Source organism: Acomys russatus, chromosome 11 (genome assembly GCF_903995435.1).
Source record: "Acomys russatus chromosome 11, mAcoRus1.1, whole genome shotgun sequence".
NCBI lineage: Eukaryota > Metazoa > Chordata > Mammalia > Rodentia > Muridae > Acomys > Acomys russatus.
The window spans coordinates 4961855-4978245 of record NC_067147.1 but is presented as its reverse complement, the minus strand read 5'-3'; the positions used below and the strand labels follow the sequence as shown (position 1 = coordinate 4978245).

Genomic DNA, 16391 nt, shown 5'->3' with positions numbered 1-16391 from the left:
GCTGCAATTTCCCTGCTCTATTGGACTCTTATGTGCCTGGTAGTGTGTGCGTCCTCTGTTGTTACTGGAAACATGCCGCACGCCACTGTATGTAAAGAACTACATGGCACCTCCTAAACAGGAAGTGCCCCTCAAGTGAGGCCCATGTAGCCAGACTCAAACTGCCCAAGACGTCAAACTATGACCGTTTCACAAAAGGTATTCTGGGACCTATGTTCAAAATCAAAGGCTGAGGTTCCTAAGGGTATGTGTTCTCCTAAGGAAGACATATAAATGGCATAAAGCATACAAAAAGATGTTTGGTGTCACCAGTCACCAGAGAAAGGCAAACCTAAACCACAATAAGATCATACAATGGTGGTAAAAATTGACAATCCCAAGTGTTGGCAAAGGGGGTGGCAAGTGGGACTCTTAATTTGTTGCTGTTAGAAATGGAAAGCAGCTAGAGCCAGCGTTGTGTGGCAATACCGTGGTGACTCAGTTATGTACATGCTTGTCAAATGACTCAACAGTTTGATGCCTCTGTATCTGCCCAAGAGGATGGATCTCTGCGGCTACTCAAAGACACATGTATGGATGTTCAGAATGCGCTATTTAGAGTTTGCTGGGTTTTCCTGTTGTGTTGGGGGTGGCTAGAGGAAATGCATGTGTGTATGCATGCTTGCCTGGGGGAGCATCCTTGTGGAGGCCAGAGGCTGATATCAGGTACCTTCTTTGATCACTCTTTGCCCCATTTACTGAGACAGGATCTCTCACTTGAACCCAGACCTTGCCAATAGCTACTCCAGCCAGCGGACTTGCTGCAGGGATCCCCCCGACTCCAGTGAAACCCGGGGTGGCCTGAAACTTGTGATCATCTAACTCAGCCTCCTGAGTGTGCACCGCTGTGCCTACCTGGTGTTCTGCTGGTGGTGGGTGTTGGTATTATAGGTGTGCACACTGCCTAGCTGGTGTTCTGCTGTTGGTGTTGTTGCTATCACACTTACTTTTATAGTTTATTGTGTGGGCATGCACAAGTATGGAGGTCAGAGGATAATTTGTGGAAGTCGGCTTTCCCGCGCCATCATGTGGGTCCTCGGGGATCAAACTCAGGTCATCAGGCTTGGCAGGAAGTGCCTTTACACACTGAGCCACCTCTATACCCCCAGTTCATAATACCCTCAAACTGGAGCTGTCCCTAACATAGTACATCTACACCATAGACTACTAGAGAGCAGAAGGTGGAACTGTCAGTCTGTGCAACAATGTGGCGAAGTCTCGGAGGGAGGCTATGCCTAATGAAGGTCCAATACTCCTATGATTCTACTTATGTAAAGACTCGAGAAAATGCAAGCCTAAGTGGCCACATTCCTAGGAAAACAAATACAAGATGCAGGGGGAAATCCCCTAAGACGAAGCAGTTTTCTGTCTTGTGCTGGTGGCAGTCAGCAATTGCAAGAATTCATCAAACTGCATAGTTTAAATGGATGCATTCGATGGCATGCAAATAATGCTTCTAAAAACCCCAGAGGCCAAATGTCCCAGTGTCATCCAGCCTGTTGCTCCGATCCTTAGCATAAGCAGTGCTCATTACTAGAAACAAGGTCATGCCAGGCTCTTGGCTTCCTCTTGCCTCGGAGCTGCAGATCCAGCTGACACTGACCGATTTCCAGTGTGCACCACGGTGCATCCCAGGCGGAGGCCAGTGGAAACGAGTTTGTGTTCCCGTCACTAACGAGAAGAGCCGTCATCGGGTTCTCTGCCAAGCCATGTTCATCGTCAGTACACCCACTGAAGATGAGAACAGGGCAGTAATGAACTGGGTGTTATCAGCTCACAAATAATTTATAACGGGCAAACTAGGACAAGAGCAGAGCTTTTTCTGGCTGAGGACGTTGTGTGTCACTCTTTTTAAAATCTAGGCTAAAAATGATTTATAATACATAGCCAGTCAGAAAGTGAAAGGGCTCCTTTCTTCTATCTCATGCATTTGAACAGTGGGCCTTTTACCCTGAGCTGGCAATGAGGCACCTCCCCCATCGCATCCCACCTGCCACTGGTCTGGGAAAAGAAGAAAGTGTGGCCTGGACAGAAATGAGACCTTTACAAGAATCCCTTAATCCAAAACCTAAGAGCAGGCAAGAAGGAGGGAGCCGTTGGAAGAGCAAAAGGACCCTTAGAAACGCCTAGAGAGTGTGCAGTTGAGATGAGCTTTGGAGAACTGCTAAGATATGGTCAGGAAATAGCCCAGCCGGAGATAAAACTAGGGTAGCTGAACCATAAATGTGTTTTGAAAGGATGTGGATGCTTGAATCAAACAGAATGTCTACAACTGTGATGGCATCTGGGATACTTCCATGGGCTGTTTGGGAAAACATTGGTACTGATCTCTCCTAGAAACTGTGACACGCCTCCGGCCCCCCCTCCACCCTCCCACCCTCACCTCTCCACCCCCACATCCAGGTCCTGGGACCAGCAGGCAGACTATGTGTATATGGTTTCGGTTCCCATCCGCTCTCTGTAACGTTCATCTTGGGCATACTGGGAAGGGAAGGCAGCTTTCCCAGCCATGGACCACCTGGGAGTAAGTTGCATGGCTGGCTGTTTTGCGTTGTATATTTGTCTGTGCACCTCTTGTGTGCCTGGTGCCCACGACGGCCACAAGAGGGAATCAGATCTCCTAGAACTGGAGTTACAGGTGGTTGTGAGTTGCCTTGTGGGTATTGGGAACCAGAACTGGATCCTCTGGAAGAAAGACTGATGGTCTGAGCTGCTGAGCCATCTCTCTAGTGACATATCTCGATTGCCGATGGAGGGCTCTGGTGTGTCATTGAGGATCAAGGCTCCATCCATCATAGTGCCACTTCTGAGATTTGGGGGAGTAGGTGTTCCTCATTCCTCTGGTTAGGGTAACGCCAAAGCCCAGATCCCCTGTTCTAATGCCTTCAAAGCCTGGGGCTCCTCAGAGGTCTCAACCTAAGTAAGCAGACTTGCTTTCATCTTTTCTACAGATATGCAGCATTCTGTCCTTGTGAAAGCTGACTTCATCTTGCAGAGCAGGTTAGGAATCACAAAATCAATCAGTGGGTGGGAAACGATTTTCCATATAGTTCCTGTGCCACATGCACACGGATCTCCTTGATGTTCCTGCCAGCTGAGTGGAATACCCATTACATGTTACATCCTTGGCATGGGGTGATCTCCTACAGTTTTTATGATTGTTCCCTCTTAGTGCTGTAGACTTTAAGTGTTTGGCATAAGTATGGTGGTATATGCCTGCCATGGCTGTATCAGACACAGCAGTGTCACTGCCCTCAAAACTCTCTGTGCGCATACCTCCCTTGATTGCTGGGAGCCACAGTGAGCCATGATCGTAGTTTCTCCTTTTCCAAAACGTCTTCTAGCTGGAATCACAGAGTGCCTGGCTGTAGCACATGGGTTTCTTGACTTAGTAATAGACATCTGAGTCGCTTCCATGTCATGCTGAATCGTGAGGGTTCCGTTTACCTCCGCTCAGCACTGCCGGACAAATCGGACAGCGATGTCTGTCATGTGTCACCCTGGATCTGCACGGCTCACAGGCTGTGCCGAGTCAGCTTCATCTCTCCAACAGGATGGTGGTTCTTGAGGCAGGGGCCGGGACATATTGCATGAGTGAGGGGTACAGCCAGCAAGCCCCGCCATACCTCATGACTTGAGGCTGGATGCTCTGGGCTGGAGGAAATAGGACCAGAGCCTCAGCAGGGGCTCTGAGGGCAAATCTAGTAAATAGCATGCCATTTGTTCCCTGCGCTTAAGGCTGTATGAAGTTGGAGAGGCAGCGTCTGGGAATGGCACTAAGCTATGTGAGGTTTTGTATGCGAGTCAGAAGTCGCTTATTATTAATGCTGTCTCTCTTTGCGGCCAAAAGTCTAGCAAAACATGTTTCTTGCCCCATTACTCAGCTCTCAAATGCGGCCAACATTACCTCCATGAGAGCCTTTTTTGATCGGGGGGTGCTCTCCTCAGCATGGTCTGAGAGAGAAGGCATCACGAAGCCTCCATGAAGTGGGATGTTCTAGCTCCCTGTGCCTTGTGTGTTTCCAGAGCCTCTCGAAATAAGTCTGAGAAGAAGCGCCGGGACCAGTTCAATGTTCTCATCAAAGAGCTCAGCTCCATGCTCCCGGGCAACACTCGGAAAATGGACAAAACGACCGTGCTGGAGAAGGTCATCGGATTCTTGCAGAAACACAATGGTAAAGGCTTCCGTTCTTTCTCGCCATATCTACTCCCCCTACCCACAGGTGATGAGTTTATCAGGCAGGATGTCCCCGTGAGCCTGTCACCAGCAAGGTCATCCTCATCACTCATAGCCTCCCCTCCAAAGACTCTGGACCTGCCCCAAACAGTCATACCCCAAAATGCTTTCTCAGCATGAGGAGAGCCTTGAGAGCAGCCTCCATAGTGGCCTGCAGCCTGCACAGGTGGCCTGCGTCACCATGTTTGTCTTTGTCGTAAGCCTCTAGAACTCCCCTAGTTCCTGTCGCTTTCTGTCTTTCATCATCTGTTCTGACTCCACACTGGAGGCTGTCTCTGCCCTGTGGGATCTCAGTCAGCTGGAATCACACAGTCCTTCATACTCCTCCTATCACTGGCAGACACTGTCCTGTCACTTGATGTTAGCACGTGACGCCATCTGGAACACAGGTCTTTCTCAGACCATCCTCTCTCAAGTGCGTTTCCCACTTCTTGCTTATCATGCCCACGGTGCCACTCACTTTGAATAGTGTCCAAAGCAACAATAACAAAAATAAATAAATAAATAAAAGGTCAGAGAAAAGCTAAGAGGAGTCGGGAGCTGCTCACAAGCCAGGAAGCAGAGGTCTTTTGGCCTTAACTATGACATCAAACAGAATAACATCAGGAAAGTCCAAAATCACTGAGGACATAATTATAGCTCTGAGCATCCTCTAACGCTGTTTTTCCCTGAGACAAGATGGCATCGTGTCAGAGAGCGTTACTGGCACATGGGCACTGGCATCCACAGTGTCATCATACGTTATTCTTTCGTTATTTCTTGGAGAATTGTATATACCTGCTAACAGCAGGGCAGCGGACAGCGGTGACAAACCAGCCTGTTATCTTGCAGAGTAAAGAGTGTGTTAATTGCTTTTGCTAAAAGTCGGGAAGACCACACAAGCAGAATTGCCACAGCCATCGCGCCGATAATTTAATCAGGGTGCTTCTATTTCCTAAGTAACGTGTTAGCCAAGTGAAATAGCAGCTTGGTTTGATTGCCAAGATATTTTGTGCAAATTACTCAAACTAGGTCAGTGCTGCCGAGAAGCAGGACAGCTGTTAAATAGGACAGCTGGGATCAAGTTCATCAGTGTGACATTTATGTTGCTCTTGGTCCACTGCGGAGTCACCAAATTCTCTAATGGGGGAAGGGTGTTCTCTGGTTCTCTGATGCTGCTTCCTAACACCAGGGGTGCCCATTCACGAGGCAGAGGCCTGCCCGGGGCACCTACCTACACAGTCAGAAGAGCTGCAGACTTACACAGGTGTTTGAGACCATTTAGAAGAATGTGGAAAGGTCTGAAGAATTGAAAATGTGAATTTCGTGCAGAAATTGGGTCTTGCACCAAAGTATGGCTTAAAGCACAAAACTACTTTACATGTCTTCCAAGTATACATGAATGCCACAAGCATAGGTGACAGAGTGGAGTGGTGACTTTTTTTCCACACTGATGTAGGGCTCCCAGAAAGCCATGCTTCCCTTCAAAACCTCTAAACTTCACAATAGCATTTTACCCCAAGCCTCGTGGCATAGAAGAAGCAGTAGGTTATCGTACCTGAGTCAGACAGCCAGGGAAATGTGGACGTTGAACCCAGCAGCCTGTAGCTGAGCCCTGTTCTTCAGTGACTTCTACTGTTCTCTACAAGTTGGGCTGCCTGGGGCTCCTGGAGAAAAGTCTGTCATAGCTGCACTGTAGTTGTGCGTTGGTGTATCCACTCAGCCATTGCTTCTCAACTTGGCTGCCCACAAGAATCACCCACGGAAGCTCTGAGAAGGTCCACTCCATGGATATATCTATCCACCAGAATCTTGGGGAGTGACTCCCCAGCATTGTATTGCAGCCTGTTTATGCCAGCTCAAGAAAAGAGTGCTAATTTGTCTATGTATGCAAGGTGCATATGTGTGTAGGTGTGTGTGTGTGTGTGTGTGTGTGTGTGTGTGTGTGTGTGTGTCATATAGAAGCCAGAGGACAATCTCAGTTCTCATTATTCAGATGCTGCCCAACTTTTTTGGAGACACAGCCCCTCACTGGGCTGGAACTTGCCAAGTAAGCGAGGCAGGCTGACTATCCAGCCCTGAGGGCAGGTCTGTGCTCCCATCCCCCACAGTGCTGAGATCACAAACACACACCACCATGCCCAATTTGTGTGTGTGTGTGTGTGTGTATGTGTATGTATATGTGTGTACATATGTGTGGTGTATGTGTGTATGGTCTGTGTGTCTGTATGTGTATATACACGTGTGTGTGTGTGTGTGTGTGTGTGTGTGTGTGTGTGTGTGTGTGTGTGTTCTGAGGATAAAACTCAGGTCCTTGTGCTTGCAAGGCGAGAACTTTACCAACTGTCTTGGTCAGGATTTCTATTGTTTCTATTGGACACCATGACCAAAAAGCAAGTCGGGGACCAAAAGGTGTATTTGCCTTCCACATCACTGAAGAAAGTCAGGACAGGAACTCACACAGGGCAGGAGCCTGGAGGCAGGAGCTGATGCCGAGGCCATGGAGGGTGCTGCTAACTGAGTTCTCCTCATGGCTTGCTCAGCCTGCTTCCTTATAGAGCCCAGGACCCCCTTTCCGGGGTGGCACCACCCACTGTGGGCTATGCCCTTCCTCAGCAATCACCAGTTTAAAAAATGCCTTACCAGCCTGCCTATGACCCAGTCGTGTGGAGGCATTTTTCTTAATTGGTGCTTCCCCCCTCTCAAGTTGACCTACAACTATCCAGGACACCAACTAAGCTATCTCTCCAGCCCTGAGACTGCTAACTTTTCAGTAGGCTTGTTGTTGTTTTGTTTTATGGCAAATCAACTAATATCATGTTGGTAACTTGAAATCGACCACTGTAAATGTACTTAACACAGAAATCAGTAGAACTCCAGACTGGGGCCTTTTATTTGGAGAGTGGAGAGCCTTTACCAGTAGACCACTAAGGCTGATATTAGTGTTATTTTTTAATTTTTAATTTATTTTACATGTATAGATGTTTTGTCAGTGTACCACATGTGTGCCTTGTGCCCTCGGCGGCTAGAAGAGGGTAGCAGATCTCCTGGGGGTGGAGTTTTATATAGCTACGAGTTGCCATATGGATTCTGGTAGTTGAGCCTGAATCCTTGGGACGATTAGACAGTGCCTTCTCTCTAGCACCATGGCACCAGTGTTTGTAAAACTCCCGTGTCATGCCAATGTGCAGGTAGGGCTAAGAAGCATATATTTACACATGTGTAGCCTCTGCAGGTAAACGAAGAACACAAGATGAGTAAAGAAGATCAAGCCCAGGACTTGGTTATAACTATTTAGCTTTTCTTCAGAAATTCTTCAAGAACCTCTATTTTCTCATCTTGGGAGGCAAATCTTGCTTCTGGAACATCCATGCCTTCTCTCTACAGCAAGCCAAGTCAAAATAAAAATATGGCCCCATTTTGTTGTCATAAGCCTTTGTGTCAACGTGTCTCCTGTAAGACATAAGCCCCTACGTTCTATAAGTATCAAGGGATATTGAGTGTCCTTGAGTGTTCCTATCTGAACTAGTATTCCACAGTTCAGGCCAACCTGCTCGTTATCGCCTACCTGTACGGGAAGCCGGTCTAGTATGCTTTTGCCCCACCATCAAATCCCAACCCTTGTGTCTGCCTCTGTGAGTGAAGGTGAAGAGATGGCAAAGGCTGTAAAATCACCGTGGAAGCCATTGTGGAGGCTGTAAATATTATAATTAACAGCCACCTCTCCTCCCCCTGACCCACAATTCTACTCTGTTGTGACGCATAGAGTTACCTGCCAACTACTTCCAGCATGCCTGAACAACAGACAGTGTGTCTTGCATATTACGAGATACCTAGAATATGCGTCAGAGATCTAACTCCTAGAGTCCAAGGGACATTTCTACCCACAGGGAGCACATGGACCTTATGTCTTTGCTAAGCCTGCCATCCACCTATAACTTATAATAGCAGTCACATCAAGTGCCAACGGAGTGTGGACTTTAATTTCTCTTCACCATTAACATGACCGGACCTCTTTGTTAATGAAAGATCTCTTTGGACGAGCACTCTGCAACTTGACCTTAATGATCTGAAAAGTTTTTAAGTTGAGTATGTGAACGGGAGAGAAAAGAGAGTTTAGGCTACTTCGATGGTTTGTGTCAAGACCTGGGAATTCCCCTTTATTCCTTGCATCAGCTGGCACCCCCCCCCCAGATGAACTGTGGCCTAGCGTGTGGAGCAACCTCTCTTGGCTTCCCAGAATGTGTTTTACTATGCGCATCATGTGGCTTAGCACCGTGAGGCAGCCCTTGCCATGGATGTAGACTGCCTCACAGCCGGTACGGTCTCCTCTAGAGTTCTTCCTGTGCTTGCTTACCAAAATCTCTTTGAAGTTCTCCCGCACACCTTTACAACTACCGTGCTGATTAGTTTCACGTCAACGCGACACAAGCTAGATTTTTCTGAAAGGAGAGAACCCCAATTGAGAAAAAAAAACCTCCATATGATCTGAGTATAGGGCATTTTCTTAACTAATTATTGATGGGGGACGGTACAGCCCATTGTCGGTGCTGCCGTCCCTGGGCTAGTGGTCCTGGGCTCTATAAGGAAGAAGGCTAAGCAAGCCAGTAAGCAGCATCCCTCCATGGCCTCTGCATCAGCTCCTACCTCCAGGTTCCTGCCCTGACTTCCTTCAATGATGAACAGTGATGTCGAGGTGTAAGTCAAATAAACCCTTTTCTCCCAGCTTGCTTTTTGGTCATGGCGTTTCATCATAGCAATAGAAACACCAACTGCAAAAATAACACATGGTGGGCAGGGCAGTTTTATCTAACAAAAAAACTGCCACATGTTCTTTCAGACATTTAGAAGAGATAAAACTTCCCAGTAGAGCTTGGATTTCATAGGGACACTGGTCATGAGAGAAATGAGTCAAGGTCCTAGTTTCACGCGTAACTGGGTGTTTCACACCCTCCTCCTTCACGGGTAACTGCTGACTCCATCCAGACTCATTCAAACAGAGGATTCTCTCTCTCTCTCTGCAAGAGAGAGACTGCCAAAATCGTGGGTGCAGGGGTTGGAGTGCTGCTCATTGGCAGTGTATGCCTGGTGTCTGTAAGGTCCTGGGTTCGATGCTTAGAGCTTAAAATAAAGGGGGTTAAGAAGAGAGCCTTGAGCTCTCTCCTTGGTACAATGGGCGGGTTCTCAGCCTGAACAATTGGCTTTCTTCAGGGAGTTGTTTAACAGATTGGCTTTTTTCTCTGAAGTGTAAATGGTACGTTCTTAAGTTTTTCTTAACATGAGTGGGGGAAATGTTGGCTTAAGATCGAGGATAAATATGGAAAAACATATAGATATACTATCATGTTTATAGTGTCTGTTGTACTATTGAGGTAATTTAATAATAAAACAAAAAGAGGCTATTTAAAGAGGTCTGCATAGACCAGTGATTATTAGAATGTTTACGTTTGAACAATATTATCAGCTCACGATCGTGACAGAGCACAGATAAACTAACGACGACAACAAAAGGCTTTAAGAAAATTAAATTCAGCTCTTGAAAGCAACTCCGTGGGCTGAGGCTATGAGAATATTCCAGCACCTCCCTAGCACGTGTGAGACCTGCACCACACGGAGGCACAACAGTCTTGAGTGTCCTCAGTAATGGTGGCAAGAGTGAGAAATGAGCTCTGTCCCATGAAACAGTGGGCCTATTTACTCTAAGCCTAAGGTGTTTCTGGATTTTTTTTTTTTTTTTACTTTGTTGTTGTTTGTTTTGTTTGGTTGTTATTGTGGTTGTTGTTGTTGTTGAGGAGGAGGAGGAGGAGGATGGTGATGATGATGATGATGTTTTGAGGTGCTGACAATAGAGCCCAGGGTGACGCACATAGGAAGCACACACCTATGAGCTCTACCTCCAGCCCTTGGAACTTTGAGAATCCCAGATTTCTGAAGTGTTTTTTTCTTCACTTTGACCACAAACAAGTAATTTGAAGAGATACCACCGTGTTAGTCTTTCTTCCTTCCCTTATGCATGCTGCTACCTAATTCTAGCTTCCCCAGCTTTCCCACTAGAGGCAAGGTCACAGTGGTCACCATCAGTGGCAGGCACTCTGTACTCTACCTGTGCTCACAATGGGGTACTCTCTTCTCTGTAGTCTTACTGAAGGCTGTGACAACATCAGCAGTGTTTTTCAGCCCATCATATCCACAGTCCTAGAGTTTGGAAGTCAAGAGCAACATATGTCCATTGCTTTCTTTAATTAAAGATTTACACAAAATAAGATAGATGAGACATGTGCCTCATGTATTAGTTTCAGATCCAAGGCCCCTTGCATGTGGAGGCTTATGTAGAGTGTTGATTTTTTTGTTCCCCCTTTTTCAGAAGTCTCAGCACAAACAGAAATCTGTGACATCCAGCAAGACTGGAAGCCTTCATTCCTCAGTAACGAAGAGTTCACTCAGCTGATGCTGGAGGTAAAGTTCACTTTTCCAGTTAGCTCAGTAAGGCTGGGGTGTGGTGGGGTGTGAGCTGGTGGGACACCAGCACAGGTACACGGAGCCCAGTTAGGCTGGCGACCTGGAGGGGTGTGAGCTGATGGGGCACCTGCACAGGCACACGGAGCCCAGTAAGGCTGGGGACCTGGCGACCTGGCGGGGAGTGAGCTGGTGGGACACCTGCACAGGTACACGGAGCCCAGTTAGGCTGGCGACCTGGCGGGGTGTGAGCTGGTGGGGCACCTGCACAGGCATACGGAGCCCAGTAAGGCTGGGGATGTGGCGGGGAGTGAGCTGGTGGGGCGCTGGCACAGTGTACACAGAGCCCTGGGTTCTGATCAACAGCACCACGTGACGCCAGGCGTCCTGGCCCACGCCTGTAAGCCCAGTTCTCTAGAAGACTCAGAGGCTGGAGGCCGTTCTCTGTTGCACAGGAAGTTTAAGGCCGGCCTGAGATACACACAGCCTTGTCTGCAAACAGTAACAACCACAACAACAATAGAGAAACGAAAACCAAGAGGAGGAAGCAGCTGGGCCGGTAAAGGGCCTGCTTTGTGCCATGAGGACTTGATTTTGGTCCCCAGGACCGACACATTTAACGATCCATGCATGGTGACACACATTTGCAAGTCCAGCACTTGAGAGGGAGAGACAGGGAGAACCATGGAACTGGCTGCCCAGCCCGCCAGCCTGGTCTACATGGTGATCCTCGGGATAAAGGAGAAACGCTGTCTCAAACAAAAATCAAAGTAAATGGCTCCTAAGAATGATGTCCAATGCTGCTCTATGGCCTACACATGCACTCACACACATGCACTCACACACATGCATTCACACACATGCACTCACACACATGCACTCACATGCACTCACACACATGCACTCACACATATGCACTCACACACATGCACTCGCACACATGTACTCGCACACATGCACTCACACACATGCACTCACACACATGCACTCGCACACATGCACTCACACACATGCACTCACACACATGCACTCACACACATGCACTCACACATGCACTCACACATATGCACGCACGCATGCTCTCACACATGCACTCGCACGTATGCACTCACACACATGCACTCACACATGCATTCACACACATGCACTCACACATGCATTCACACACATGCACTCACACACATGCACATACACTTAGCACACAAATGTGTGTGCATGTACTCATACATATCTGCATATGAATTCACATACATGCACATGTACTCACACAAGCATATGTGCTCGCATACATGTACTCACGTGCACGTACACTTACACACATTCCCTTGAACATGCATATATACTCACATATGCAAACATTCACATATATTCGCATGCATGTACTTAATAGATGAAACAGCTTGGTAAGTTAGAAATTAAAATCTAGCTGCTTATTCCTTTTAGCTCTGAGCCCAAAGACAGCATCTGTTCGTGGCCCTGGAAATAGGTCTTGGAGCAGACATTGGCCTGTGGCTCTGCCTCATATTGCTTCTGCTTCGGCTGCTGGGTTGGGATACCAAACAAGAATTCCCAAACTAGATGTGGTCGTGTGCTCTCTGTTGCCTCAGAAACTGTGGGCCAGGCCACACTTGTGGTCTCCCAGCAAAGGGCACAGAGCAGGAACCAGGAGCAAGTGGAGGGGCCCGAGGACCATGAAGGACAGAAGCCCCTCTTTAGAATGCAAACGTTCTCACTTTCCCCTTAGCAGGCACACAGTTGGAAACAGGTCCTTTTAGAACTTTTTAAAGCCTGCGCTCATCACGTGGTGTCAGCCACGGGGACCTGCACCTCCCATGCAGGCCACGCCCCTCTTGTGCTAAGATGGCCGTGCTCCTTTCCCTGCGGGACAGAGTTGGGACCAGGGTGCTGCCAATGAGCTAATAACCTCTATCAACGTCCTCAAAGTTTCTACATATGGGCAAAAGTCCCCATGACAGACCGTGTCTGTACAAAGCGGTGGCAGGGCCCCTGAGTCCTGGCTTGGGGAGTTTACTGCACGGGCATGCCTAAGGCCACAGGGACTGACAGACTCAGATGCCACTTGAGTGCGGAGAACCTGACAGGAAAGCCCAACAAAGGGAAGGTCATCCCAGGGAGCTTCCTACGATATGCCTTCTGATAGCTCATCTGTGTGCCTATATAAGACTGATGTAAACTTCAATTTCCATAGATTAAGTATGCAGAAAACAGAAAGTACTGGAATAAGAAAATGCCAGAATAAAGACGTCTAAATATTATGAAACATAAATGCATTAATGAACATTTGCAGCAAATGAAAGCTACTTAACTCTGCATGGGAACTATATTTAAAGAAAATACAGAACTTTCTGCAGAAGCAATGTATTTTAAGTATATTAAATTTAAAGCAACTTGTGAAATATAATGTTAATTTGATGCATCATTATGCTGCTTTACAAGCATTGATTTATCTTCTAATTCCTGTGGGAAAGGAGTTAAAAACACATCACCCTCTGGAATCAGCCACTTTGTCAGAGCTTCTTAGCACAACCTTTTTTGTTCTATCCAGTGAGTTCCAAAGCATCAAAGGATTTCACAGGACAAGGCATCTATGGAGTTTTAAATTTTGTGATAAAGGATTAGCAATCAGGACTAGCATTTCTAGAAAAAGATTTTAGATTAATGTAGATAATCTTAAATTAGCGCCCATATGCAGCTGCTCTCCAGGGCAGAGTCCTCAAAGCCGATGGAGTGGAAGACTAAGGGCCTGGCTCGGGTCTGGAATCACCCTCTGTCCAGCCCTGCTCCATAGCGGGCAGCTGGGTTTGTACCACCTAGTGCTGGGCTCTGGCTGTGCTGAGCTTGCCTTCCAACCTGTTGCCCTTCCTTACACACAGGCCTGGGGCGGAGTTAGCATCGCCTCCTGATTTCTGCCCCATGGTCTAAGCCTTCCCGTGTGCCCCCTCAGATGACCTATGAGTGTCCAAGGTGTCTGTCCCATTCCTGCAGCACATCCTCCTGTTTCGGAGAGCATGCCCTTCCAAACCTCCCATCTTTGTGGCCAAAGGCATCCTTCTAATTCAATGAGGACACGGCCGGCCTGGGGCCATCTGTGCCCTCCAGAGTCTCTAGTGATTCCAGGCTCGAGTCCTTCCTTCTTCCCACCATCTGGCAAAGGGGCACAAAACCAGATGTCAGGACTCGCACTATTGTTAAGTACAGAAGAAGAAAAATAGCCCAGTTACAGACCAGCGTCTCTGGTCTGGTAATGTGTAAGCTGAGAAAGACTGGCCCAACCACTTGGAGAAATGACTCAGAAAGAGAGAAACGTCTCTGCTTCTTTCTATTTTTCTTTCCTTTTTTTCTTTCTTTTCTTTCTTTCTTTCTTTCTTTCTTTTTTTTTTTTTTAGCTATATCTTTTATTTTTATGTATATAAGTGTTTTGTCTGCATGTGTGTCTAGGCATCACATGGGTGACGGGTGCCCATGGAAGTCAGAATAGGACACTGGATACCTTAGAACTACAGTTAGACAGTTGTGAGCCACCATCTGGGTGTTCTGCAAAAGCCCTGCCAAGCCTGCTACTCAGCCCCTAAAGGAGAAAAAGCTCTTGCTGGCTGGGATATGGGGGATTCAGGGTCTCCCTGCATGCTTTTCAAGAAGGCTTCAGCAATCTTTTCTCTTAACCCATGCACTATCCCAAAGAAGGAGAAAAAAAAAGTTCCATCAAAATTAGGAGTCTATAGGTAACAGAGTTTGTGTCTCTGTAATATGCATCTGGGGTAAGCCCCGGGGACCTGCGGAAGTCCCCTTCCATGGATAGGTTCTATTGCGTCACATAGTGCAGCCATAACACAGAGACTCAGTGTGGGCTTCCTACGGTTTGTGGATAATGCCAGGTGGTTACAGTCATCTCACACCTGTGAGTGTCTTCGGTTTTGTAATGCCCACATGCTTGACAGGCTCAAGAAGGCCGTGGCCTCGCTGCACAAAAACAAATAAATGCGTAGAAAGAAAGAAAAACAGCTTGTTCAGTCTGCTTTCCCAGCATTCCCATCTATTGCTAGAACAGCCCAGCTGATGTCATCAGGAAGGCTGCCTCCAAAACACTCACCCGCAGGGGGGCTGCAAAGAGCCTGGAGGAGAATGGGGGTACCACAGGCTGGAGAGAGGAGGTGTTGGGATGAGGTAAGAACCGGCTCTAACTCACACTCAGCTAGAGACAAGAAATTCTGGGGTGCTGTAGCCCTGTAGGGTGACTATAAGTACAGCAACGTGGATTACAAACAGCAGATGAAAGAATTCTTAATGCTTTCAACACAGAGAGATAGGAAAGGTTTTAGAGGGACACCTCTAACCTGACTTAAATATTACACTATCTAGACACATACCAAATACCCCATGGATAGGAACAATTTTATGTTTTTATATGTCAGTTACAATAAATCTAATTTAGGGCTGGGGCTGCAGCTCAGTGGCAGAAAACTTGCCTCTCACATGTGTCACCCTAGGTCCACCCCCAAAGGAAGCCACTGAGCTGAGGTTGCCGTGACAAAAATAAATTCAAAGTTTAAAAAAAAAAAAAAAAAAACTTACAAGAATAACCAAGAGGGGAGGTTTAAAGTTAGTAGGCTTTGCTCTTGTCCACCATAGCTCACAAATCTAACCAAGACTGCCTCGGTCTCACTGGCATTGTGCACCTGATCCTCGATGCCCTGTGCATTGTGGGATATCTTACAGCATCCCCTGCCTCCACTCACTAGACACTGCCATCAAACTCCAGTAGCAAGAACCCCAAATACCCACAGACGTTGCCAGACATCCCAAGGCTGATCCACTGGTGCAACATGAAAGGATGTCGTTCCTTTAAGAGATGTGCTCGAAGTGAGCCAAAGAGCCTCTTGTAAGACCTGAAATGCTGAAACTGCTAGAGGAAAGGTTAAGACAGAGGCAGAAGCAAGAGCTGAAAACATCCCACCAGCATGGAAAACAACCTCAAGCATAGATAAACGAGATGACATGGCTTTTAAAGGCTTCTGCACAACCAAAAAATCTACCAGCAAAGCAAACAAAGAGCCTACAGGATGGGGACTGTCTCACACCAGCTATTCCTCAGGCAGGATGTTAATATCTAGAATATAGAAGGAACTGCAGAGACCAAAGACCAAAATAACCCATCAATAAAATGAGCTAATGAGAAAATTTTCAAAAGAAGAAACATAATTGGCCAATAAATATTTAAGGTCTTCAACATCTGTAGCCATCAGGGAAATACAAATTAACATTTCTTTAAGATTCTCTCTCACCTTACTCAGAATGGCTAATATCAAGAAAGCCAATGAGGCCCTGAAGAGGTGGTCACATGACTCACATCCTGCGTACCAGCCCAGCCCCCGCATCCTCCTAACTTCACCCCACTGGCACCATATCCAACCTCAAGGCCCAGCACAGCCTACTATGTCCACATCAGATATGCAGTCAACAAAAGACTCATCCAAAAATGCAAAGAATATGAAAGATCTGGTCAGCATGCACCGCCTTACATCCACCAGTCCTATAGAAGAATGTCCCCCAACGAGAGTTACCTGGATGAGCCCAGAGGACACGGAGCATAAAGGACCACTCTTAAACGTCATCAGAGGAGCCAAGCCATTTATAGGCTCAAAGAACCAGTTAAATAAAC

At 47.2% G+C, this 16391-nt stretch overlaps 1 protein-coding gene across 1 annotated transcript in view; it reads left to right on the top strand.

Moving 5' to 3' along the window:
- Positions 1 to 16391, top strand: part of Npas2 (neuronal PAS domain protein 2) — a 176601-nt gene that overhangs the window by 99753 nt on the left and 60457 nt on the right. Inside the window, exons 3-4 of the mRNA XM_051152748.1 lie at positions 4066 to 4214; positions 10620 to 10711. Coding sequence (XP_051008705.1) covers positions 4066 to 4214; positions 10620 to 10711 — 241 coding nt within the window. The remainder of the gene's footprint in view (positions 1 to 4065; positions 4215 to 10619; positions 10712 to 16391) is intronic.